This window comes from Camelus ferus, chromosome 3 (assembly GCF_009834535.1).
Source record: "Camelus ferus isolate YT-003-E chromosome 3, BCGSAC_Cfer_1.0, whole genome shotgun sequence".
Classification (NCBI taxonomy): domain Eukaryota; kingdom Metazoa; phylum Chordata; class Mammalia; order Artiodactyla; family Camelidae; genus Camelus; species Camelus ferus.
In genome coordinates, this window is record NC_045698.1 from 96,547,335 (window position 1) to 96,572,364 (window position 25,030).

Genomic DNA, 25,030 nt, shown 5'->3' on the forward strand with positions numbered 1-25,030 from the left:
GAAAGACCTTTGGTTTTAGGCTTGTAAAAATCCAGCTAAAGCTAATCAAACCTCTTGAATCCATGAAGAAGGCAGCTTAACAGTAGGAATGAATGGTCATGTGGTAGCTTACTTTAGTGATTCCTCCAGAAAGTCTGTTTCCAGCTTCATACTTCCATTAACATACACACATTGAAGTTGGTGAATCTACTGCCCATATTCTCCTCCACTTTGGGGAGGTACCCCCTGGATCCTTTATACCCCAGTGCTTTCAAGCAGAAGAGCTCCCTGAGTGCAGTGGTTAGATGCCTGCTCCCTGCTGATCTAAGCACTAGTTAAATGTTTGTGTGAAGTTTATATTGGTCTATTTTTTTTGAGGTATAACTTACAATAATGTACATGAATCTCAAGTATACAATTCAAAATATTGACATATGCTGAACTATTAAGGAATCTACCCCTACAGTTTCGGCTGGAGGACACCTTGTTAATGTTTACTAGAGGAGGGAGAGAATGTAGCTTAGTGGTTACAAGTGCACAGAACTTTAGTGCTAGATATACCTTGGTTAAAGTCTTAGTACTTTCATTTACCAACTTTATGTACTTAAGCAAATAACCTCACTCCTCTGAGCTTCAGTTTCATTGTCAAAAATTGAGGGTAAAATCGGCTACTTTGTTGAAATGTGGTAAGGCTTGAGGGAGATCATATAAAGAAGGTCTTTAGCACAATACCTGGCACATTCAAGCAATCTAAGGTTAACTGTTATTATTATCTTTTTTCAGCTCTTTACAATATTGGAGATATGGTACATGCTGCCCGGGGCAAATGGGGAATAAAAGCAAACTGCCCTTGTATTAGCCGGCAGAACAAATCTGTGTTGAGACCTGCTGTCACTAACGGGATGTCACAGGTAAAGTAGTGTGTACAGGTACAAATGAGAGAATCTTAAGTTCTTAGGACTAGGAAATGTCCCATTTTCATCTCCACTGTCCCAGGCTGCTGTAGGACTCCTACAGATTTAGGGGATAGGAAATCCTGTCTAGAGAAAGCCCCAGACGTTATTCAGGGGCTTTAAATTCCCTGACTGGAATGACTTTCTCTTCATTCGTCCTCAAAACCAATTCTGGCTTGGCTGATAAATAGCACAGAGTATTTGCATTATGTCAAGATTTATACCTCAGAATCCTTGAGTAGGTGAAGAGTATAGAAAAGGTCACAAGGAATATAGTCCTGTCTGTGTGCATGGTCCCTGCCATGTCGTATTAGGTACTGAGGACAAAAATGTGACTATTGGTCTGCTGATCTGGAATATTTCTACCCTGAAAGCAATCCAGAGCCTCCAGAGAGAGGCAGTGGTTTTTCTCTTGCTCTGTCAGAGTTGGAGGTCATTCCGGTTTGATGGCAACTATTTTGAGTAAGAGGCTATTTTAAGAAAATAAAAACCACACACACTGCTTACATTTAGATGGCTTTCCAGGAATGCCACTAACACATGATCAATAACATATACAAGAAATAATGCTGAACAGGGAAGTATATTTAATGTCTTGTAGTAACTTATGGCGAAAAAGAAAATGAAAACGAATATACGTATTTATAGGTATGACTGAAATGTTATGCTGTACACCAGAAATTGACACATTGTAACTGCCTATACTTCAATTTAAAAAAAAAAATGAATTAATGCTGAGAGATATCAAGATATATTTTCAGTAGAGTTGACATATTAGAGCAAACCATCTAGAAAATTCAATAATAGAATAATAAACATTTTATTGAGCATTTTTGTATGTCAGACCCTGTGCTGAGCTCTTTGCATATACTATCTCATTTAATCCTCAGAACAGCTCTGTGTGTATGTGGTCAAGTTATAATCACCAATTTGCCATTGCAGAAACTGAGCCTCAGGCATGCTAAACAAAAACCCTGTTTTATTTTCAAGTCTTGTTCACTGCTCTTTCCAGAGAAACTAGCATAGTTTCTGTCACGTTGTAGGACTCAGTAAATATGTTAAATGAATGAATGAATGAGATAGCAGTTTACGGGACAGTTTCAAATTGTTTTCCCAGACCTCTTTAGTGTCAGCAGCCATTACTATTTGCATTATGTTTTTTTCTGCACAAGGACAGCACTTTAATCATGTTGGCTTTCTGTGCTTTAGCTTCCTAGCATAAACCCTAGTGCCTCTTCTGGAAGTGAAACCACCTTCTCAGGTGGAGGAGGAACTGCATCAGTAACACCACCAGAGACCGACCATGTTCCCAAAGCCAACAGCACTGACATCAGATCTGATGAGCCTCTGAAAGCAGACAGTTCAACGTCAAATAGCAATAGTGAGCTAAAAGCCATCAGGCCCCCTTGCCCTGACACAGCCCCACCCTCCTCTGCCCTGCACTGGTTGGCGGATTTAGCAACTCAGAAGGCTAAGGAAGAAACAAAAGGTGAGATTAACACAAGCCTCTTCCCTGCCTGTGGGTGGAACACTTGAGTTATTCTGGGATTCTTCAGACTCACACATTACCATCCACATTTATGAAACATACTACTTGCTTTCTCTGGCTGACCACGTAAAATGAGGGAATCTCTTTCAACTTCTTTCTAGAAGTGGAGCTTTTTTAAAAAAGGCACATAGGTGCCTGGGCTCTACCCCAGACCTCTTTAGTCAGAATTGATTTTTAACAAGCCTCCCAGATGGTTCTGTAACTCAGCCAGGATTAAGGGCTAGATTTGTTTTTCAATGGGCACAAGAATCACCTGGGGGATTGTTAAAAATGCAGATTCCTGTGCCCTCCCCCCACCCCAGAAATATTAAATGAGAGAATCTCTTAGAGTAAGACCAAGAATCTCCATTTTTAACAAGCACTCCAGGTGATTCCAATACAAGTATACTGGAGACCCACTTGAAGAAACACTCTCTTAGAAAGTGAGGGAGACGAAAGATGGATGGGAACAAAAGGAAGTTTGAAATCCAGATCTGGAAAAAAAGGAAGAAGTAGGAGAGCTTCTCCTTGGCCATGAGACCTGCCATAGTCATAGCTCGTCAGGCTTGGCCCAGACAAACCGTACGTAGTTTTGGGGGGCAGGGGAGGGGAGAGTCTTTCCTCCTTCCCACTTGGCTTATTTTTAGGAGTCAGTTGCCTGCTAGGTATTTATTCCTTTTTGTGCCTAATGCTGTTCCCGGTTATGTTCTTACAGAAGCAGGGTCCCTGAGGTCGGTGCTCAGTAAAGAGTCTCATTCACCCTTTGGGCTGGACTCATTCAACTCTACTGCAAAGGTCTCTCCGTTGACTCCAAAGCTTTTTAACAGTCTGTTACTGGGTCCCACTGCCTCCAACAACAAAACCGAAGGCTCTAGCCTTCGAGACCTCCTTCACTCCGGGCCCGGAAAGCTTCCTCAAACCCCCTTGGACACAGGCATACCCTTCCCCCCGGTCTTCTCTACATCCTCAGCAGTAAGTGTCCTCTCTACAACTCTAGCCTTTGCTGCTTTTCCATGAAGGAACCATCAGAGATCTGGTAACTGGGTTAGAGAGTATGTGGGTGATTTGTGTTCTCTACATTAATCTGTCCAGCTGACGAGATCTTTCTTTATATTAAATTTTGGAAATGTTTGAGATCGTTTTAAGTAGCAAACCTTTTGTGCCATGTTAGGAAGTCAGTAGAAATTGAGATGTTGAAATTTTTTAGTCATCAGCAGAAATTTATCTTCTTGACAGTAACAGACATTAAAAAATTTTTTCTTGTAACCAGAGCAGTACATTCATATTCTCTTGGATATCTAAAAGATGCCTCAAACGTAATACATCTGAGACCACACTCCTGATCTGCCCGTTATCCTGCTCCTCCTTTAGTTTGCCTCTCAATCAGTGGCAACCAGTTCCTCGGCCAAAAGTCTTGGAGTCATTTGGGACTCCCTTTTCTCACATCTTCATATCTAATCTGTTAGCAGATCCTTTCAGTTTGATCTTCAAAATGTATTTAGAGTCCACTCATTTCTCATCACCTCCACTGCCTTCTCTCTGGTCTGAATTAACATCCTCTCTTGCCTGAATTTTTGCAGTAAACTCCTTACAGATTAGATCCTCTTTATTTCTTCCCTTTCTACTCTATAGTCTAGTTTCAACACAGCAGCTAGAGTCACCCTTTTTAAGATATAAGTCAGATCATGTCACCTCTGCCTGAAATCCTTCAAGGGCTTCCTATTTCATAATATAAGCAGAGTCCTTTCAGTGGGCTATAAGGTTCTAGCCCTAACTTCCCCTCACTTCCCTGGCCTTAACTACCACTCTCCCACTTGTCCCCTCTGTTCTGGCCATATCCACCTTCTTGCTGTTCTTTGAATATGGCCAGGCACTCTCCCTCTACAGAACCTTTGCACTTGTCCTTTCCTCCACCTACAACTCTCTTTCCCATGCCACCACATGGCTTCATCATCAGCTTCTTTTCTTCCCTCCTGAAATGTCGCCACTTCAGTAAGCCTTCTTAGATCACCCTTTTTAAAAGTCCATATCATTCCCATCTTCCACTCACATCTGCTTCCTCTGCACTTATTTTTTCCATGGCAGTAATTACCATCTGACTTTCTATATATTTTGTTTATTGTCTGTTTCACCTCCAATTGAAGGCATTTTTGTCTGTTTCATTCACCACTATAGTCCTAGTGCCACAGTGTTTCATTCATATTTAGTAAGCACTTACTGAACGAATAAATTCATAAGGTACAAAATTTAAAAGCTATATTGAAAAGTCGTTTTCCCACTATTGCCTTCCTTTCTGTAGAGGACCACTGTTTCATGAGTGTCCTTTCAGTGATATTAACATATGTACATAGTTTTTTTCCCCCTTTTTTACACAAATGTTTTTACACATTGCTTTTCTGTTTTCAGTTAATATATCTCAGAGATGATTTCAAACAAGTACATAAACATGGTTCTCATTCTATTTTATGAGTGATAACTGAAATTTGATGAACTGTGGGTGGTTGAGCCCTATACAGTGTGGGTTATTTGTTTCTCTTTTGGATAAATAAGTTTAAAAAAAAATACTCTGAGCTCTGTTTTATTTGTACTTGTTCCAACTCCCAGTTATCCTTTTTCTTTTTTAATTTTCCCAGGATGTTATATGATTACGTGTACTCTATAGAGATAATGATTAGTGATACTTCAGGCATTGGGTTAAGTTCACAAAAGCCCTCCCCTTCCTTCAGTTCTGTGGCATTAGGTACATCACCTTCATCTTTGGGCCTGAGCTTTCCCACCAGCTGAAAAAGATGAGAGATTCTTGGTAGGGGAAGAACTGAGGAGTTGGTGACTACATTGAGAATATATAGTTTTCTTGCATACTCTGGTACAGCCCTCTATTGGGGTCCAGGCCCTGGTTTGAAAAAAAAATCACTGCCTTGATAAGTCAGTTACTTAATTGAAGTATTATATCCCATGGGCATGCTGGCCAGAAAAAACTCATAACCCTCAAAGTAAATGTTCTTTTCCACTCAGTTCCAGCATTTTGTGAACCCTGCAGTCTGAAGACATATGCTTAAAACAGGGCTGAATACCAAAGATATTTCTTAGGTCTCAAATCTCTTGTGGCACAGGGAATCTTTCTGTGCTTCTCTTTCATAAATATAAAGCAAAATATGAAGGATAGAGAATTATAAAATATAGACTTTAATAGATTCTCCCCTTCAACTACAAAAGACCTTTATGTAAATTTTATGAAATTTAATCAGGTAGATCAGAACTTGTGAATACAAATGTGAGAGATATTTTTTGAATGTGCTTTTTGTGGTGTCTCAGTCATACTAACCTTATGGATTTGTGTCTGGCAGGGAGTGAAGAACAAGGCCAGCCTACCCAACTTTCTTGATCACATCATTGCCTCAGTGGTAGAAAATAAGAAAACCTCAGATGCTGCAAAGCGTGCCTGTAACTTGACTGATACCCAAAAGGAGGTGAAGGAGATGGTGATGGGGTTAAATGTGCTAGACCCCCACACCTCTCACTCCTGGCTCTGTGATGGAAGACTTCTTTGTCTCCATGACCCCAGCAACAAAAACAATTGGAAGATCTTCCGGGAGTGTTGGAAGCAAGGCCAGGTGAGCAAGAATAAGCAGTTCCCAGAGTCACCTGTGTGCCTACCCACCATAGCTACCAGGGTAGTTTCAATTCTCTCTGGGAGATTTTTTGCCAAGGAGATTTAGACATATAGTAAGTTTGTTGCTACTTCGAGTTTTCTTGGATTTTTAAAAATCAGAAGGTTCCTAAAAATACATAGTGGATCCTTTTATTTTCAGCTGTGTGGCTCTGTGTTCTTAAAAGGGCAGTTAAAATTCCTTTGAGGTTGTGATCTGGCATTAATAACACCTTTAGAGGAAAATCCTAAAGTGTGATATGGAGTGAGGCAAAGGGGGTGCAAGTGGGTGGTACTTTGCTAGGTGAATGTTATAAGGCCACACAAGTCTGTGTGATAGTGTAATAGCACTTCCTGGTTTTTATACTTCAGCAGATACTTGAGGAAGGGGAAGATTATGGAATTGTCTGGACAATTTTTCATTCTAGATGCGAGGACATATTCTCAGAGTTGCATTTGTCACTTTTTCATCCTCTCACCTCAAAATAGTGATAGATACCAGAGCAACAGAAGTGATTTCTTGAGGGTTCTCCCCCACTCCCTGCAGTGAGAATCAAGTATAGTAATGGAGTAGTAGTTTCCATTTGCTGTAGCTGACGTGTTGAAATCCATAGATTCTGAAACTGGGAGGGAACAGTAAATCGTCATGGAGAAGAAGAGGCTGTCCACAAAAAACCCTCCTATTCTCTCCCTTAGCCCTGAGCTAAACGTATTTCTTAAATGGCTCTGATAGAGATATTTTTGTTTCCACAGCCAGTGCTGGTTTCAGGGGTGCATAAAAAGCTCAAGTCTGAACTCTGGAAGCCAGAAGCCTTTAGCCAGGAATTTGGAGACCAGGATGTGGACTTGGTGAACTGCAGGAACTGTGCTATAATTTCTGATGTGAAAGTCCGGGATTTCTGGGATGGCTTCGAGATCATTTGCAGTAAGTAGCTTTGATATCTGGTTTAGTAATGGCATACTAGAAAGTAAGCATCTTTATGCCCAGCCCTACCCCTGAAATGACAAGTTACATCCTCTTGGCAGGAGGAATGTTCCCTCCTAGTGCTAGCCAGGTAGGTCACTTGGCAATCACATGGCTCCTAGAGCACACCTGGACATGATCACACAAGATGTGTGGAGCACTTTCAGTTCGAGATGGAAAAATGTGGTATGTACTAAAGCAGTGGCTGAGGAAAACAAAGCCCACCTAGTCCATTATGGGGGTTTACAAGTCTGAAAGTAAGAGCTTAGTCCCCTAAACCTTTTAGTCACTGGAGATTCAGACAGCAGCCAACCCAGCAGATGTTTGTAGGAGTGCTTTCTGTCTTCCAGAGCGATTGAGGTCTGAAGATGGGCAGCCAATGGTGCTCAAACTCAAGGACTGGCCTCCTGGGGAAGATTTTCGGGACATGATGCCAACAAGGTTAGTGAAGGTCATCTTGAGAGACCTGTGCCTTGCTGAAGCCATTACAAAGTAATCACAGAAAAGTGAACTCTGCCTCTTTTCTTCCCCTACCCTCTAACAAGCTAAGTCATCTTTCATCCTCTTTTGTAGGTTTGAAGATCTAATGGAGAACCTTCCCCTGCCAGAGTATACCAAACGGGATGGCAGGCTTAATCTGGCCTCTAGGCTACCCAGCTACTTTGTAAGGCCTGATCTGGGACCCAAGATGTACAATGCCTACGGTATGTGGGAGAGGCCATAATTGACCTTTTTGGACACTGTTGTTTCTATTTCACCCATAGAGGGAGATTGGTAGTCAGGGTTATGTGTAGAGGTGATACACGGTGAAGTGGCAGGTGCTGGAGAAACTAACAATATCCAGAATAGTTTTTAATATGTTTGCTTTTGTCATTGATTTCCATAACAGCCAGATAGGCCCAGTCCATAAGTTAAATATACAGTAGTTAGAAAGTTTCCTCTCAAAGATTCCATCCAAGGAGATGTGATTCTTAGTTTTGAAGATACTTTATAAGATAAAAGTGAAAAATAAAAGGATGAAAGTCTGAGTACTGTGCTATACAACCACCTCTTTGTGAAATCATCCTAAATCACTGTGAAAGCCACACTTCATTTGAATATTCATAATGCCTGTATCTGCTTTGTTTTTGAAGGAGAGATCATTTGGGAGGATAGAATTGATTCAGTGGCCAAAGCTAATGACAGTATCAGTTAAGCTTGAAATCAGTCTTAAAACACTAGAAAAGAGATGGCAATTATTTATTGATAAACACATATACTTCATTTTCCCAGCGTTACCCATTTAAGAGCATCCTTGAGTATGTTTTCACTTGTAAGATCTATAATGTAGTTTTCAGAATGTTGCCCTTTCACTTTGCATGTCTTCCTTTTTACCTTCAGGCTTGATAACAGCGGAAGATAGAAGAGTTGGCACAACAAATCTTCACTTAGATGTGTCTGATGCAGTTAATGTAATGGTGTATGTTGGGATCCCCATCGGGGAGGGTGCTCATGATGAAGGTATGATTTCTAGAACCCAGTACTTCTGGAGCTTGAGGTTTAGCCTCAGGAGTAAAATGGGGGTGGAGTGTCTTTCTTCTCAGTCAGGGCCAATGGCTTTTTCTTAAATCTCTCACAGCCCTGATGTGTAGTAGGTGCCCAGACAAAGGTATGATTGTAGCAGAGATGAGTGGTACTTCTGTATCTTTGACCAGAGTTACTCTCTTTTTGGGAATGCTGCCCTTTAACACTGAGTATGTACCGTCACAAAGGGGAATAAAGAAGAAAGGGCAAACCAGCCTACTTGTTCCATCAGCCAGTTCAACTGTGGGGTGACAGGTGAAAAAGCCAGGTCACTTGCACAGAAAAATGAAGCATAAAAGTAATGTTTTGCTGCATTTGCAGTCTGCTGTCTCTGTAAAATTAATGTGTGTTAATCTTGAAAGTTTTAAAAAACAAAATTTTTAAAGATAAATAACTCAAAATCTCAGGGTTCAGGGATTATCAGTATCATTTCTTTGGTATATTTCCTGCCACTCATTTGCTTTTGATGCTACACACTTGCAGATCCTTCTCTTGTACTGTCCTTTAATGGGTTACAACAGATAAAGATTAGAAACCAACCCTCTTAACTTGCCAGAGAAGCTTTACTCTTCATGGCCTTAAATCCATAGGATCCTAGAGTTTGAAGAGGTCTTGAGAAAGTGTACAGTTAGTCTACTTACAGCAGGACATAACCTGCAGTTTGAACATAAGGTATGGCTACACAGTTTGAGCAGGAGATATGTTTTAAAGGAAAACAATACCTCCAAAAAATGCTGAGTCTCTATTAAGTAAGGAAGATTAGAATCGCTCTTCTTATGTATAGGAAGTTTAGGGCAATGTGAGTTTTGATTCTTTGGTTCTATATTATATTATTCCAAAGCATTGGAGAATAGTGGGGACTAAACTTGTTTGAATTGGACATTTTGCTTCACTCAGAGGTACTGAAATCGCTGATTACATTGGAAAGTGTCATTTTGCTTTTTTCAGAGGTGCTCAAGACAATTGATGAGGGAGATGCTGACGAGGTGACAAAGCAGAGGATTCATGATGGAAAGGAGAAACCTGGTGCTTTGTGGCACATCTATGCAGCCAAGGATGCAGAGAAGATCCGGGAGCTGCTCCGAAAGGTATGTTCCTGGGTGAACTCCCAGCCCACAGATTAAGGGTCTAGGGATGCTGAGACAGCCTGCCCAGGGGTTTCTCCTGTGGAGTCCCATGGCATTGAAGACCTGTGCCCTTTGTCAAAATGACCCAAAGGGCTGAATCTGCACTTCAGAGGATACTGAATAGAATAAAGTAAAAGCTTTGGCCCACCAGTGACATTACTACAGCAAGTTGGATTTATGCTACTAATAATTTTTATGTATTTATTGATTTTTTCATCTTTGGGGTTTGGTCATGACTTTAGGTTGGAGAAGAACAAGGCCAAGAGAATCCCCCTGATCATGATCCAATTCATGACCAAAGTTGGTACCTGGACCAGACCCTGCGTAAGCGGCTCTATGAGGAATATGGTGTGCAAGGCTGGGCCATTGTTCAGTTCCTGGGAGATGCCGTCTTTATACCTGCTGGAGCCCCACACCAGGTGGGTTCCACCTTAGGGAAGGGGCTCCACAATTCCATTGGCTTCCTTATTTCTGATTTCTTGCTAATTTGGCAATAGCTATAAATGGCTGAATTAGACTGCTCTTAAACTGCAACTTAGTTTTTGCTTTTTAATTTTCTCCCATGTAATTTTAAATGATCACTTAAAAATGTTTAAATAAATAAGGGAGACTATTAAAGAAAGGGTCAAAGTCTCAGCTCAGCTACCTATGCCATATCCCTTTTCAGTCCCCTCATCCTGCCTTCCCCAGAAGGAGCCTACTGTTAACAGTTAGGTGTGTATTTTTCTAGATCCATTTCTGTGCCAGTACTAACATTTTCATTTATAAATTTATACTTACAGTTTTTCTGCATTTGTTTTTATACAAGTGGAATATTAGAAGTATTTGTAAAATTTTTTTATGATGGAAGTTTCTGTGTGTCATTGAATCTCTAATGCCTGATGTTTGCCTCTGCTTTTCCTCTCCCAGGTGCACAATCTATACAGTTGCATAAAAGTAGCAGAAGACTTTGTATCTCCAGAACACGTAAAGCACTGTTTCCGCCTGACGCAGGAATTCAGGCATCTCTCTAACACTCATACAAACCATGAGGATAAACTGCAGGTAAAATACTCCCTCTCCACCCACACTCTGTCTTCCCATCTCCTCCTAGGCTGCATACACAGGAAGCACATTTCTGTTTCCTAAAGATACTATCTGGGCAGTGTAACTGTAGAGAAATAATTAAGGGAACCATGTCTGGGATATGGAGTCCTCCCACCGGGAAGTATTTAATCAGTACTCTTCAGGTTTGCTTTTAGAGAATACTAATCTTTTAACCTCATCACTTACAGTGTGACAGTCTTCTATTTCTCTGCTCCTGGAAGATAAACAGTGTTTCAGTATTAGTAACTGACTAGACTGACTACCCTAGTCAGATGGGAAAAGCACTGTGGCAGTGTGTTCTAAACCTGTTTCCTGGAAGCTGCTTCTCAGAGCAAATTTCTATGTAGACTCAATTCCTTAGAGCTCTGCTAAGGACTTTAATCCATGTCCCTAACAGTTACTTCCCCCTTGTAGATCTAAACAATCAGATTAGGTTTTCCTCTGCTCAGAAATGGATTGGAACTTTAAGGGCAGAATTTCATCGTTTATACCCTTGGATGCTTTAGTAATATAAAAAGAACAAAGAATAAGGAACCAACATTCCCCAGGCAGAACTTCAGCAACCTGAATAGGAACTCTCCCAGCCTCTCACATGTGGCCTGTTTTTCTCCATCAAGCCTGAGTCTCAAGTGTGTCTTCCTGGGTCAGTGACCAATGAGATTGCAGACTTTTCTTGGTTGCTGGTAGATTTTAATCACCCGTAACCCTGAGTCTGATCTGTTTTGCTGTCCTTTTTCAAAATTATGGAACATTTCAACCGTAAAGTTTTTATACAAAGTACAGTCACACTGATAAATAGATAACATTGATATTTAGTTCTAGTGCAACTATTCACGCATACGTATTTCAGATCCCACCTGCATTAGGTCTCTACTTGCAACCTGTCACCTTCCAATCCTCTGTCACTGCTTTTTTTTTTTTTATAGTATTTTTTACCATCTAACATACCATGTATTTCATCTGTTTCCATCCCTACTAGAATATAAACTGTTTAAGCTCCATGCAGTCAGGGATTTTATTGTTTTATTCACTGCCTTTCCCTAGCACGGTATCTGACACATAGTAGATACTCAGTATTTGTTGAATTAATACGAAAAGTGTAATAGAGAATAGTATAAAGGGGCTTGTGTGCTTAAGAAGTAAAACAGCATATACATACTGCCTATACAACATGTATGTGTACAGCAGCTATATGATTGAAGCCTGCATGTACCTTCCCATCCCACCTCCTCAGAAATAATCACCATCTTGGTTTAAAACTGTCTTTAGTGTTTTCACTTTATTTTAATAACTTTATTGTGTCTTCCTACTTCACACACTATATTTGTTTCTTTTAGACAAATTAGAAAATACAAATAAACACAAAAGAGAAAAATACCCAATAAATCCAACCCGGCCACTGTTGTTTTAGTGCATTCTTATTAGCTATAGGACCTTAGGCAAGGTTCTTAACCATGGAACCTCACCTCTCATCTGTAAAATGGGAATAATAATAGAATCTTCTTCCTCATAAGGATTAAATGAAAGTCCAAATAAAATAATGCCATTTGCAGCAACATGGATGGACCTGGAGATTGCAATTCTAAGTGAAGTAAGCCAGAAAGAGAAAGAAGATTAACATATGGTATCATCTATGTGTGGAATCTAAGAAAAAGACAAGTGAACTCATTTACAAAACAGAAACAGACTCACAGACATAGAAAACAAACTTATGGTTACTAGAGGGGGAAGGGGTAAATTTGGATTTGAGATTTACAGATACTAACTACTATATATAAAATAGATAAACAATAACTTTATACTGTATAGCACAGGAAACTATATTCAGTATCTTGTAGTAACCTATAATGAAAAAGAATATGAAAACAAATATATGTATGTAATATGTATGACTGAACTGTTATGCTGTACACCAGAAGTTGACACAACATTGTAAAATGACTATACTTCAATTTTTTAAAAATGAAAAAAATATTTTAATATAATCATGTTCCCAAGCTTTAAAAAAAAAGGTCCACATAAAGAGCTTAGCAATAGTGCACAGCACATAGTAAGCACATAGAGGATGGTGATTATATAGCCTTTCAAATGATTTCATCATCCATTTTAAAATATAGACTACATATCCTGTGTGACTTTGTAAACCATCTTTGGGATTGACTTGGGAAGCACACAGTCCTGGTTGAGGGCTTTCCTCACTAATCAGTAGGTTTTTAGTCAGTGTAGAATATAATTTTCAGTTGCAGAACACAATTATGTGGCTGCCATGAACTGACTGTGCTGATTGCTCTCTCCAGGTGAAGAACATCATTTATCATGCAGTGAAAGATGCTGTTGGCACCCTCAAGGCTCATGAATCCAAACTGGCAAGGTCTTAGGTGTGGAGAAATTCCAAACTCCCCTGTGAAGCAGGTCTTTTACTCACAACACATACAGAGAACGGCAGGGTTCTCTGCTGGAGCAGAGGTCCTTCACTTGGAGCCAGTGTGGTCAGTATTACAAACTCTCCAGTCACTCTTTTCTACGCTGCCTCAACACTGAAGGTTGACACAGGAAAGTTCACTGTTCACACACACAGTTTCAGACTCCAAGCCGAGGGTGCCACATCCCCATCCTGTGGCCTTTTGGGACTCTGAATTGCCTGAACATCGCTGGGCTTTCCTGCACATTCTCAGTGATTTGAGATTCATGGAAACCAGGAATGTGGGCACACCTTTCTTTTTGTTTTCTCTCGTGCCTAGTTAGGTGGGAATGTGTTTGGAGGTAGGGGGAATCACATAACTGGTACAAGTGGAGGCTAATTGCTTAAACATGCCTAGTGGAAGCCTGACAGTGTCTCTGCACACAACCTCTGACACAGCCCATCCCGGGAGCAGGGTGAAGCCATTCCCAACTGTCTCTCCCACAAGCACTGGAGTCTTGCGGGACCCAGGGAGAATCCACTGCTTTTCCCAGGAGGCTCCAGGATTAGGAAACGTGTGTATTTAGTGAAAAATAGGTTTGTAGTGAAATAGTTACTATTTCATGAAAGTAGATATTTTTAGAATTTTTGAAATACCACAGTTGTTTTCCTGGATTATGAGGAGAGGCACATTACATTTAGTCTTCCTTTCGATAAAACTCTTTGAAGAAATAAGATTTTTAGAAATCAACTGCCCATTATAGCACAAAAATCAGCCAAAGCAGAATTTAAAAGGATTGGCTTTTTAGGATTCTTTTAATTTCTCCCCCTCCCATCTCAGTCCTATCTTGAGGGAACAGCTGTCTTGAGAACTTTGTCATGTCTGAGCTGTGGTGTGTTCCATGCATACACACACTGGTGACTCCAGGAACCATTTTCACCTACTACCAGCGTTCCCTTGGGACTCCTCTTACAGTTCCAAACGCAAAGGAAAGTTTTCTTTCCTACATGAGGCTTTTTGTTTTGGGGAGGTTTTGGTCTAGAAATATTTTCAGCAAAACTTTCCAACTCAGTGGAGTTTTATTAAGAATTTATTTGAAAATGATGGGATTCATTGGCCCATGGGTACATTGGAAAATGTATCTATCTTCTTCCTGGCTGTACTGTAGTGCCCTGCAGGCTTGTTTATATGTTCACAGTTACTTTTTTTTTTTTTTTTAATAAAAGTCATTTACTGTAGAATACTTTTAATTTCACTTTCTGTATTTTAATTTTGTTGAAGGGCTGATTGGGATTTCCATGTTCTTATTAAAAATCTAACAAATCTGTTTGGAGTGGAGTAAATTCTTCCTTGTGCCAGCCATTCTAAAAAGCAGGGCCAGGTTTAAGGCGGGGTTGGAGATGGAGAATGGTTCATTTTCATATCATCGTTACATTGCTGCATCCAATTTTTATTCTTTGCTTCCTGAATTTGTGCCCATATGGGAGAAGGAAGTGCCAAGTCATTGTGGTTTGAGGCCTTGAGGGTGAGGGGAAGGTACTACATGTATCAGAGGGTAGGAGCAAAGATGGGCTTTCTATAGTTTATGCACTATAGATAGGAAAGGTGGGTACCTACCTTCCTGGAGCCGTCAGAGGGGAAAAAGCCTTGGGGAATGGCCTGAGCAAGGTTTTGGGCAGTCATTGGTGAGGTTCCTCAAAATAGGAGGCCTGGCTACATATGAAAAAAATGTAGCTGTAGATCTACCTCCGATTTAGTGGAAGAAGACCCAGATGAGATTTATTCTTGTTTATTAAGAAGCGATTAAAAGTGGCCTGAGGGGCAAGGACAGGCTATGTTCCAATTAGAAGAAAGGCCTTTTGAAGAGGAAGTTGTAAAGAATAGTTTAACACAACATTGTAAAATGATTATAAATCAATAAAAAATGTTAAAAAAAAAAAAAAAGGAAAGAATAGCAAGAGGAGTCATCAGAGGCTGCTTCTCTGAATCCTATTGGGAAAACATCTTCCAAAGTGTGTGAGCCTGGAAATACAATTATCAGGGTGGAAATAGACCATTGTGTGGTTCAAGGATACTGAGTTTGAATAGGACTGTAACTGAAATACAGAGTTCTGAACATGTCCTTTCAGCCTGGATGGCCACGGGTGGATGCTGTGATCACCAGAGGATTACACCTCCACATAAAGAATGCAGAAGCTCTGAAAAGGGACAGGAAAGGAAAGCGATGGGGGAGGGGGGTTGCAGAGATTGCTGGAGTTTTGTTGCTTCAGTGAAAATCAGGAGGCAGGCTAGCCTACATTCTGGATATAAATGTCTTCAGAATTAGGGCATTCACTGCCGCCAGTGCTTGCTGACGGGGGTGAAACGGGAGCCCCTGGATCTATCTCCTACCTAGACCCCAGGCAGCCCCTCCTGAGGAAGAGGATGATTCCCCTGCCGCAGGGTACCTGCCTTGAGAGCGCTGTTCCCCTACAAAGCTTAGGAACTGACAATCTGAAAATGCAGATTAGATTGGGTGTGGTCCTCTTCCAACTGGAGTGATTAGTGACGGCTGAGATGGGGTAGCATGGCAGATGCCCCTGTACTCTTTGGCTTCAGGAGTTCCTAGGTGGGTGTCTTGGCATCCTGCGATGAGGGAGGAGGGTTTGCTAGTTAGCAGTTGGTGGACGTAGCCCTGTTTAAAGTAAGACTTCCTGAGTTTTTATCTTAGCAGCATGACTTAGTGGCTTTGTGGCCCTTGGCAAATTATTGAACCTCTCTAAGCTTCCCATTTTCTTATCTTCAAAATGAGGATAATTATAACCCCTGCCTTATAGATTGGTGGGTGAACGCGTGTGAAGCTCTTAGCAGAGGGCCTGGCATGCAGTAAGTACTCAATATGACCTAGCTATTATTCCTCGTTGGATGTTTAAGTCTTTCAGCCTGATGTGGGCAAGGTAGGAGGGCTAGGATGTGGGCTGGGGTGTCAGTATGAAACCATGTAGGGCTCCTGAGGACCTCAGCCCAAGGTTTCAAACCCAAGAAAGGTGAACAAACGATCAGAGGAAGGTAGGGTACTGAGGGTCAAAGGCGCATGCCCCGACAGCAGGTGCAGGGGGGCGCGCCGCCGCCGCCGCGGCCTCCCCTTTAAGAGCCGCCGCCGCCCACGGCCCGCCGCTGCGGCAGGAACCTCCCCTTTAACGGCGGCGGCTCGGCGCTCCGCGGCCCCCGCGGCGGCTGCTGCTGCGGGTGCTGCTGCTACTGCGGCTCCTGCTGCCGCCGCCGCTCAACCTCCAGCAGCTGCATCTTCGGCCCTGGGCCGGGTCCCCGCCCCGCGCCCCGCCTGGCCCCGCCATGGTGTCCTGGATCATCTCTCGCCTGGTGGTGTGAGTGTGGCGACGGTGGGGTGCGGCCGGTTGGGAGGGGGATGGGGGTTAGGAATGAGGGGTGAGAGGTATTGAAACCCAGGATGGACCATTCTGTGGCCTCATACAGCAGAGTCACCTAAACCACAAGGTCCCTCTTTGGGGTCCCCAGAGACATGGAGATGTGGAACCCAGGACTGGAGGGGGGAATATTAGAGAAGCATGGCAGGCCTGGCTTCCCACCCCTTTTATTTTCTGCTCCTTCTCCCTCCCTCATCCCAGGGACTGGGCAGCATGGCTTGATTTATGAGGGGAGGTGCATGTCCCTTCCCCCACGTAGCAGATCAGTGCTGGAGGAGCTCCTTAGACCTGGGCCCTCATCTCCCTGAGGGAGAGATCTAATGGAAGAGCCCGTGAGCAAGGCAGGGCCTCTTCATTCCATAGTTTAGGGCCATGGCATCCTTGGCCTCCCCAAAGGGGTGGATTTCTCCTCCGTCTTCCACTGTCAGGGGACTGGGGATAAGGGCACATGCTCTGAAGGCCTCCCAAGGAGAACAGGGTATCTGAAGCTGAGATGCTTGGAGGACAAAGTGTGGGAGGTAACTGGGAGAGGATGTGTGTGCTCAGCCTGGGGTTGTGAAATCTGTGGAGGGGAGGGTGTTAGGTGGCCTTCATTCCAGGCCACTAGCTATGTCCCTCCCACCTTCCCCAGGCTCCAGGAGGAAACCCTGCTCCCACAACCCCAGACTTTGTCCTTGAGTATTCCACCCTCCACCCCATTTCCACAGGCCATTCCAGAAGTATCCTGCCTCAGTGAGGCAAATCCATGTGAGAACAGGCAGTACCCACACATTGTCAAGGGGCTGGGCCTGGCAGGGGCTCCACATGGGCCCTAGCCAACCTCTGCCCCTCAGCCTCCACTCTAGGGGACTGACACCAAAGAATCCCCTCCCTGCTGTCATCTTCCCATTCAGTGCTGTCATGTGCTTATGTTCTGGCTTCCTCTAGACCCACAGGAGTCTCCCTCCTGCCTCTCTGCCATTCTGCCCCAGAGGGAATCCTCCATGTGGCCTTCAGAGTGGCTGCTTCTCTGTAGTCTGGATGAGCTCCCTGAGGGGCATCGGTCCTCTCGTTCCCTCCTTTGTGTCCCATATGTGGTCTCTAGTAGGACCACCACCAGACTCCAGGCTTGAGCCGGGGCCTCAAGCCCAAGGCACTCCCCTGAGCCTGGTCCCAAGAGTGTCTACATGGGGGAATGAACCTCTTTGCCCCTCTCAGGGCCTCCTGCCCCCGTGCCCTCTGCTCCCCAGGTCCCCAGGGCTACAATGGTACCTCTGACTGCCAGGCAGAGTGCCTTGTTAGGCGGTGTCAGCTTCCCTTGCAGACCTGGCCCTACCCAGCTTGGCTCTGAGACAGGGAGGTAGAGGGTAAGGGCAGATCGGTACAAATGGGCATGATGTCTGGAGAAGGAAGACACCCCACCATGCAGTGATCAGAACCCCTCCCCCCATTTCCCATGATGTGTTTATGCATAACTAAGGATCAGGGCTAAAGAGGCCACACTGGACCCTCTGGCCTCTGGGTCTTTCTGTACCTCAGGGGCTGGAGGAAAACTGAACAATAAAGGGGTATAGGGCATCACCGTAGCTGGTTGGGGTCTCCATGCATGTGTATCACCTCAGGCTTGACTGCTTTCACCTGAGTTCATCAGTCCAGCTGATATGGCACTCTGGAGTTCTGTCCATGACGAGCTGGGACTAATGACGAGCTGGGAGGGAGAGGCCACTGCTCTTGGCTGACGGGCCCAGTAACCATGCCTGCCTTCCTAGGCTCATCTTTGGCACCCTGTACCCAGCCTATTCTTCCTACAAGGCGGTGAAGACAAAAAACGTGAAGGAATATGTGAGTGTATGACTCTTCATCTCCCACCCAACCCACATGGTATAGATTGGGGAGGACAGTGGGTCACATGAAAGATGAGGATGACTCTGTACTAAGACTGTCAGCACTGATGAGACCTGGTTCAAGGGATGTTCCTGTGTGTTCCTTTTCCCCAGCCCTGGTGTGATGTGCAGGCAAAGTTAAGGTCCTGAGTGTCCCCTGCGGCACCTCCAGCATGTTTGGCAGGCAGAGGTGGGGTCCTGGGTGTTCCACAGAGGCCCCAGCCAACACCACCTTCTGTACCTTCAGGTGAAATGGATGATGTACTGGATCGTCTTTGCCTTCTTCACCACGGCCGAGACACTCACAGATATTGTGCTCTCCTGGTGAGGTCCAGCATCCTCTCCCTGCATCTCAGGGGCCAGAGCCTCTGACTTTTTCTGCACAGCCAGCAAAACAGAAGACTGAGATCCAGGGTGGAATCCCCCAACAGTTACACGGGGTTCTAGATGTCCCCTTCCTCCACCTCCCATCCAGGCCTGGCTTAATCAGCAGAATAAAAACAGGCATAACCCTCACATTTCTTTCTCGTGGCAGTGAAGGCACCAAAATAGAATTCAGGAAAACTGCTGCCAGACTTACTATGACCTTGGGCAGGTCATAGTTCTCTAGGCCTCAGTTTCCCTATTTTTAAAATAGACATACGAGTCAATCTTACAAACATTGGATGCTTACATTGCAAAGGCATTTTCCAGGCACTACTAGACTATGTATATGCACAGGACACAGAATGTCCTAGTCATCTGCATATTCACAGCAGGCACTCAAAACGTTTGAGTGAGCAAATGCCTCTGGGAAGAGAGGACTAACACAGCACAGTACACTGGAGGTCAGAAGAGAGTTTTACAGAGAGGTAGAGGACAAAAGATCCTTGCCTTTATAGATGACAAGGGCCTATTGCCATTGAGAAAAATAGTTTTAGCTAAGGAAGTTGAGTGGGGTCAGCTTAGGAAAGAGGAATGGGTTAAAAATTGAGACTAGTGAGTGTAGATGCCTTTTGACACAAGCAAAGGAGGGAGCTTTGATGAAGGCTTCATGAGGATGGAGGAGGCCAAAAGGAGTCTGTGGCCTGAGAAGAAGCCGTGGGGAGTGAAGAATGGTCCTTAAAAGTAAGGGGCATGTCATGGCAGCAAGGGGTGGACCAGAGCACAACTGGAGAAGCCCACCTCTTCTCCATGGGCGCAAGGGAAGAGGGTAAGGACCCAAGAGTGGACCTAGAAGTTTAGGGAGTTCATCTTGGCGTTGACCGCAGGACAGAGGAGTAGGGGTCTTCTGTCAGTGTGAGAGGGCTGGGACTTGGAGAGAGAGGAGGGTGAGGAGAGCCGCTGCTGCAGGGAGTTCCTGCCGGGGCTGCCTCTCACCCTCCCACTTGGAGTCTCAGCTGAGTCTCCCCTTGACTAGTCTCCTGAGCCACATGGGGACCTCTCATGTGTGGGGGGCCAGCCAAGGTCAGAGGGTCAGCACACCTCCTGTCTCCCTGCCCCGAGCTCCGCCGCTTGCCTCTCTTCCCCCAACAGGTTCCCCTTCTACTTTGAGCTCAAGATCGCCTTTGTGATATGGCTGCTGTCCCCTTATACCAAGGGCTCCAGTGTGCTCTACCGCAAGTTCGTGCACCCAACACTGTCCAACAAGGAGAAGGTTTGTTGGGACAAGGAAGTTCGCCTCCCACCTGCCCCAGGTCAAGGCAGCCCAGTGCCTGCAGCCATGTGCATTCATGGCTCGCCCTGTGGGTGACCCAGCAGATCTCTGGCATCCTGGGGCAGGCAGTGCCTTTGTCCAGGCATGAACCAGAGCAGGGCAGGGCCTGGCCAGCAGGGCCCACCCCTCACCTCTTCCTCCTTCCCCTCCAACCCCTCAGGAAATCGATGAGTACATCACACAGGCCCGCGACAAGAGCTATGAGACCATGATGAGGGTGGGCAAGAGGGGTCTGAACCTGGCTGCCAATGCCGCGGTTACGGCTGCTGCCAAGGTGAGATGGTAGAGACTCAGCTCCCAGGGCCCCACCTGGCTCATCTTGTCCCCCTGGCCAGGCCCCATAGCATCCACCCTGTCCTTGGGTCTGTGAAGTCTGGGGGCTTGTGGAGCTCGGGGTTCCTTCCAGTCTTGCCTCTAACACCCTCCACTAAGTGACTTACACCCTGAGCCAGTTTCCTCATCTGTCCAAAGGGAAAGCATGGCCCCAGGCTGTCACCCCATAGGACAGGGTGAGGACACTGCAGGGAGAGCACTGAGCCTAGTGGCTGCCTAGTGCCCCACGGTGACCTCTGTCTCCACCCCGCCCCTTTCTCCGGTTCTCCCGGTGCGTGGTGGTGACCCTAGGGCCAGGGGGTGCTGTCAGAGAAGCTCCGAAGCTTCAGCATGCAGGACCTGACCCTGATCCGGGATGAAGATGCCCTGCCCCTGCATGGTCCTGATGGCCGCCTCAGACCCAGCCCTGGCAGCCTTCTGGACACCATTGAGGACTTAGGTACAGATGGGCCCAGGGATGGGCAGAAGGGCATGAGGGCAAGGAGGCCAGGTGAGAAAGACACCCAGACACCCCTGTTCTCCTTTCTTCCCCTAAACAGGAGATGACCCTGCCCTGAGTTTAAGGTCAGGCACAAACCAGGGAGATCCCCGGACAGAGATCTCTGAGGATGATACAGGAGACAAAGCCACCAAGAGGGTCAAATCCATCAAAAAAGTGCCCAAAGCTGAGGTGAGAGCCAGGCCAGAGCATGGGGAAATGGGGAGGGACTGTGGCTCCAGGCTGAGCCCTCTGTCTTCCTCTGTCCTTCCCACAGCCACTGGCCTCCAAGACGCTGAAGACCCGGCCCAAGAAGAAGACCTCTGCAGGGGGCGACTCAGCTTGAGGTCCCAGCCCCCAGGCTGCAGAGCCCCAGCTCCACACTGTGCCAGTAGCCCTCGCGCCTCAGGCCCCAGGGCCTCTCAGATGGCTGTTTCTGGTGCCTGCCCAGTGGCCACTCCTCTGGAAGGGCTTGGAAAAGAGGAGGGAGGCCCTGCTGTGGGGGTTGAGGGTAGAGGCTGGACCAGGAGCTGAGGACTGAGCCAGCCAAGGAGATGCGGGCTCCTCAGAGCCTGAACGCTACTCTCCCTGCTCCAGCCCTGCCCCCGCCCACCCAGTGCCTTGCTGAAGACCATGGCCATCCCCCTCCCTGAACTCCCTGAAGTCCTAATGTGGCCCCCACTGCTCTCCCTGAGTCCAGGTCCAAGGGCCAGTCACAGCCCAGATTGACCAGAGACAGGCCTGAAGGCACCGGAAAGAGGGAGGGAGTGGGGAAGGCCTCAGAGAACCTGGGCAGGGGCTCCGGCTGAAGCTGTGAATGGAGGACAGGGCTTAGTGTGTGCTTAAATGACTAGGAGAGCCAGGCCAGAGCTGCAGCTGGGGGCGTCGAGTTGGGCTGTGTGCTGCATGTGCCCACTGAAAAGAGGTGGGGTTCCAGGAGTGTGTGAGTGCGTGTGTGTGTGTGAGTGTGTGTGTGTGTGTGTGTGTGTGTGTGTGTGTTTCTCAGTCTAGGGCTGGGAGATTTTGAGTAAAGGCCTTTCCCTCCAGCACTGATCTCCCCCCACCTTCAGCCCCACAGCCAGCTGGCCCTTTCCCCCTTTCAGCCCTCCCTCCCTCTGAGCTCAGAGGACCCCAGCCCACAAGAGAATAGGGCATTGAGGGGCCTCTCACCTCTTTCTCTGTCCTCCATCCTCTCCTCTCTCCTCCTTGCATTCCTGTCCTGCCCCTGGGCTGGGCTCCTTCACCCCTCAGGGCCCTCTGTAGAGGCCCCCACTGAGCCGTTCCTTTCCCCCTTAACCTGGGGGCCCATCCTCCTGTCCCCTAGGGTCCTCTTCCAGTGCCAAGCAGACTAGGCCCCATGTAAGCAGACCCCTGTCAGAACCCAGCCTTTATCCCACACTCTGCCCCAGCTTCTGCTTTGGCTTCAGAAGTCAGACTAGGAGGAATGTGTGAAGAAGAAAAAAACTTAGGAGCCAGGGGTCTCCCAATTCCATGGAAAGAGGGTGCCCAAAAGACCTTTGGCACTGGAAGAGCCAATAAACCAAATTCTGGCACCTCATTTATTTTGACCTCTGTGCTTTGTTCTTGCTCTACCCATCCTTCCCAGGTGGGAAGGACTTCAGGTGAGAAGCAGGGCTCAGCTGTGGGATGGAGGGTGGAAGAGGTCAGACTGTGAACCCTAGGAGCTCTTATCTCCAAGGTAAGAGATAGGTTTGAGGTGGTTCAGTCTGGGAAGATGTTTTTGGGCTTCAAGATAGAGCCAGGGGACTAGGAAGGCCCAGGACTTAAGAAAGGCTAGGGGCTCCCACCCTCAGAGGTTGTCTTGTCCCTCAGAATCCTGCCCTGAGGCCCCTTCCCATTCTGGTACCTCACAGAAAGTGCCAGGTGTAAGCTGTAGGGACAAAGATCCTGATAAGGCCCCCAGGGAAGAGAGGATGTGATATGGGGGCTGATGGGCAGAGTGGGGGGATTGGATGTCCACAGTGCCTAGAAAGGCTAAAAAATATTGGAGCAGGACAATGAGCCAGACACTGAAAGGAGGAGAGGTGGGATGAGGGAAGAGGTGGAGATGAGAAACCAGCCCCATGGTTCTTGTCTGACCTGGGGACAGATTAGGAGGACAGGGAACCAAGAGCTGGGGCCAGAAGGGTGGATCTCTGAGCTGCTGGGCTGGGCTGCAGGAAAGAAGGAGGAGGAAGGCTGCAGGGCATGGGGTCTGAGTCCTGGGGAGGTAGAGCCAAAGCCACCAGGGACTGAGGGGCACAACCAGTGGGGACGAGGCCCTAGAGGCAAAATCTAGGAGAAGGGAAAGGATAACAGGAGCAGAGGCCACATCGGAAGAGACAAAGGAAGAGTAAAGAGGAAGAGAAGAGAGGGAGGGAAGAAGGAGGGAGGGTGAAGGAAGCAAGAGAAACAGTGGTCAGCCTTGTGGAAGGAAAATGAAAGAAGCAGAGCCTGGGATGGGGTAGGGAGTGTGAATAGGGACCTAGCTCCAGGTCCTGGGCACAAAGGTTGGCAAAACATCCCTACATCAAGCTTTCCTCTCCCTCCCTTAACATCACAGGGGCATGTCTTCCTGCCACATTTGAGCCAGCTGGCCAAGAACCTTCTGAACTGAGGTCGCAGTGGAGGTGGAGTGTGAGATGCCCTTCCCATCTTTCCTGTAATCTTCCAGTCAATAGCCCTCTGAAGGGTATTCCTTTCACCATCGGCCTCTGGGCAACTTGGCCCCTTTCTCTATTCTTCTCAGAAAGGAGAGGAAATGTCAGGGGAGAGACTCCCTTGTTCTAGAAAGATCTCCAGAGAGTAAGACGCTGCAGTCTCATGCTAGCAGCTACCATATGGTCAGGAAAGCAGGTTAGGCCCTCTGTAACCTAAATCCCATTTGCTGCATATTGCAGACACACACACGCTCACACTCAGATTACACACTTGCACCTACAGTGACCAGTGGTTAAGGAGGTCACTGCCAGATTCCACAGTGCCAGCCTCTCCATGCACATCTGGGTTTCCCTGTGTCAACAGAAACATGCTCAGATTTCCAAGTTCATTGGTCCGTTGCCATGGAAACATTCAGTCTCCTAGAACTCGGCACAGGCCCTGGCCCCTGTGGTGCAGGGGAGGAGAGGAGATGGAGTATAACAAACAAAATGAGGGGGGAAGGCTGGTGGGACACATCTCGGTGACCCTTTGCTGTCTCATTCCCTGGGACCACATCCCTTCTCCCCTCTACCTCAGTAGATCTCTCTAGGCCAGGGGAATGAGGAAGAGATGTCAAAAGAGAGGTGTATGGCTACAGCTATGTGGAGGGTGCTTGACCACTGTCTGGATCCCCACTGGGCATTGAGAGAGATCAGCTGTGGAGTAGGCGCTGAAGTCTAGCCCTGTGTTCCATGCCCAGACCACGTTGGGGACACTGGGCAGCCTCCAGGCCTGAGGTCCCTGGCTAAAACGGCCTCAGGCTTGGAGTTGCTTCAGCTGGCTCCCCTTCCCTTTCTTGTGTTGCCCCACACCCAGAGAACCTGCTTAAAATGGGATTTCCAGGCCATGACGTCAGAGGAAAGCCAGCAGCTCCAGCCTGTGCCAGCTCTTCCTTGATCAGCAGAGCTGAGCCCAGCCTTGCTCAGCATGGAGGAAAAGGAGTTAGACAAAGGAGGGAGGGGCTCTTGGAGCACTGGGCCATGGTCTTCACATATGTGGTATCCAGAATAAGAGGAGAGACTGTTTCCAGGCCAAAAGCCACTGCTGGCTTGTCCACTGCCTGAAATATCAGCTGGTACATAATCATTGCCCTCACAACCCCCCCCCCCAGTTTTTCCTTCTCTGAGCTGGGTCAGGCTTGCCTGGAGAAAGAGGGCACCTTAAATCTTAGAGCCATTTGTGTTCAGTGGGAGAGCTTGTCCCATATGGGCAGGAAGCAGTGACAGGTGGGAGGAATGCCTGCAAGAAGGAAAAATCCCACTAGGTGGCGCAGCTCCCTCCCAAT

The 25,030-nt window shown here is 46.3% G+C and overlaps 2 protein-coding genes across 4 annotated transcripts in view; both read left to right on the plus strand.

The window, feature by feature from the left end:
* The window catches only part of KDM3B (lysine demethylase 3B), a 59,484-nt gene extending 44,905 nt beyond the window's left edge, over positions 1-14,579 (plus strand). The window contains 12 exon segments of the mRNA XM_032476833.1: positions 763-890; positions 2,142-2,421; positions 3,176-3,432; positions 5,808-6,074; positions 6,863-7,034; positions 7,424-7,514; positions 7,647-7,777; positions 8,454-8,573; positions 9,585-9,724; positions 10,006-10,182; positions 10,673-10,807; positions 13,147-14,579. Of these exon segments, the coding sequence (XP_032332724.1) occupies positions 763-890; positions 2,142-2,421; positions 3,176-3,432; positions 5,808-6,074; positions 6,863-7,034; positions 7,424-7,514; positions 7,647-7,777; positions 8,454-8,573; positions 9,585-9,724; positions 10,006-10,182; positions 10,673-10,807; positions 13,147-13,227 (1,979 nt within the window). The 3' untranslated portion in view covers positions 13,228-14,579.
* A 1,854-nt stretch (positions 14,580-16,433) lies between these two features.
* Positions 16,434-22,603, plus strand: REEP2 (receptor accessory protein 2). Of its 3 annotated transcripts, none has more exons than XM_032476842.1 (8): positions 16,434-16,616; positions 18,425-18,497; positions 18,786-18,862; positions 20,054-20,174; positions 20,395-20,508; positions 20,859-21,006; positions 21,107-21,237; positions 21,323-22,603. In XM_032476842.1, exons 1-8 carry the CDS (start codon positions 16,585-16,587, stop codon positions 21,389-21,391), a joined length of 765 nt encoding a protein of 254 aa, XP_032332733.1. In that variant the 5' UTR covers positions 16,434-16,584; the 3' UTR covers positions 21,392-22,603. The 3 variants fall into 3 exon arrangements, with proteins under 3 accessions (XP_032332733.1, XP_032332734.1, XP_032332735.1); XM_032476843.1 differs by having other exon boundaries at positions 20,865-21,006; XM_032476844.1 differs by lacking the exon at positions 20,395-20,508.
* The last annotated feature ends 2,427 nt before the right edge of the window (positions 22,604-25,030 follow it).

Bases quoted from the DNA above. Each gene is read 5' to 3' on its own strand.
- REEP2 (XM_032476842.1), top strand. From the start codon at position 16,585: ATGGTGTCCTGGATCATCTCTCGCCTGGTGGT. The intron at 20,175-20,394 runs GTTTGTTGGGAC...CCAACCCCTCAG, and splicing joins CACTGTCCAACAAGGAGAAG to GAAATCGATGAGTACATCAC. The intron at 21,007-21,106 runs GTACAGATGGGC...TCCCCTAAACAG, and splicing joins GGACACCATTGAGGACTTAG to GAGATGACCCTGCCCTGAGT.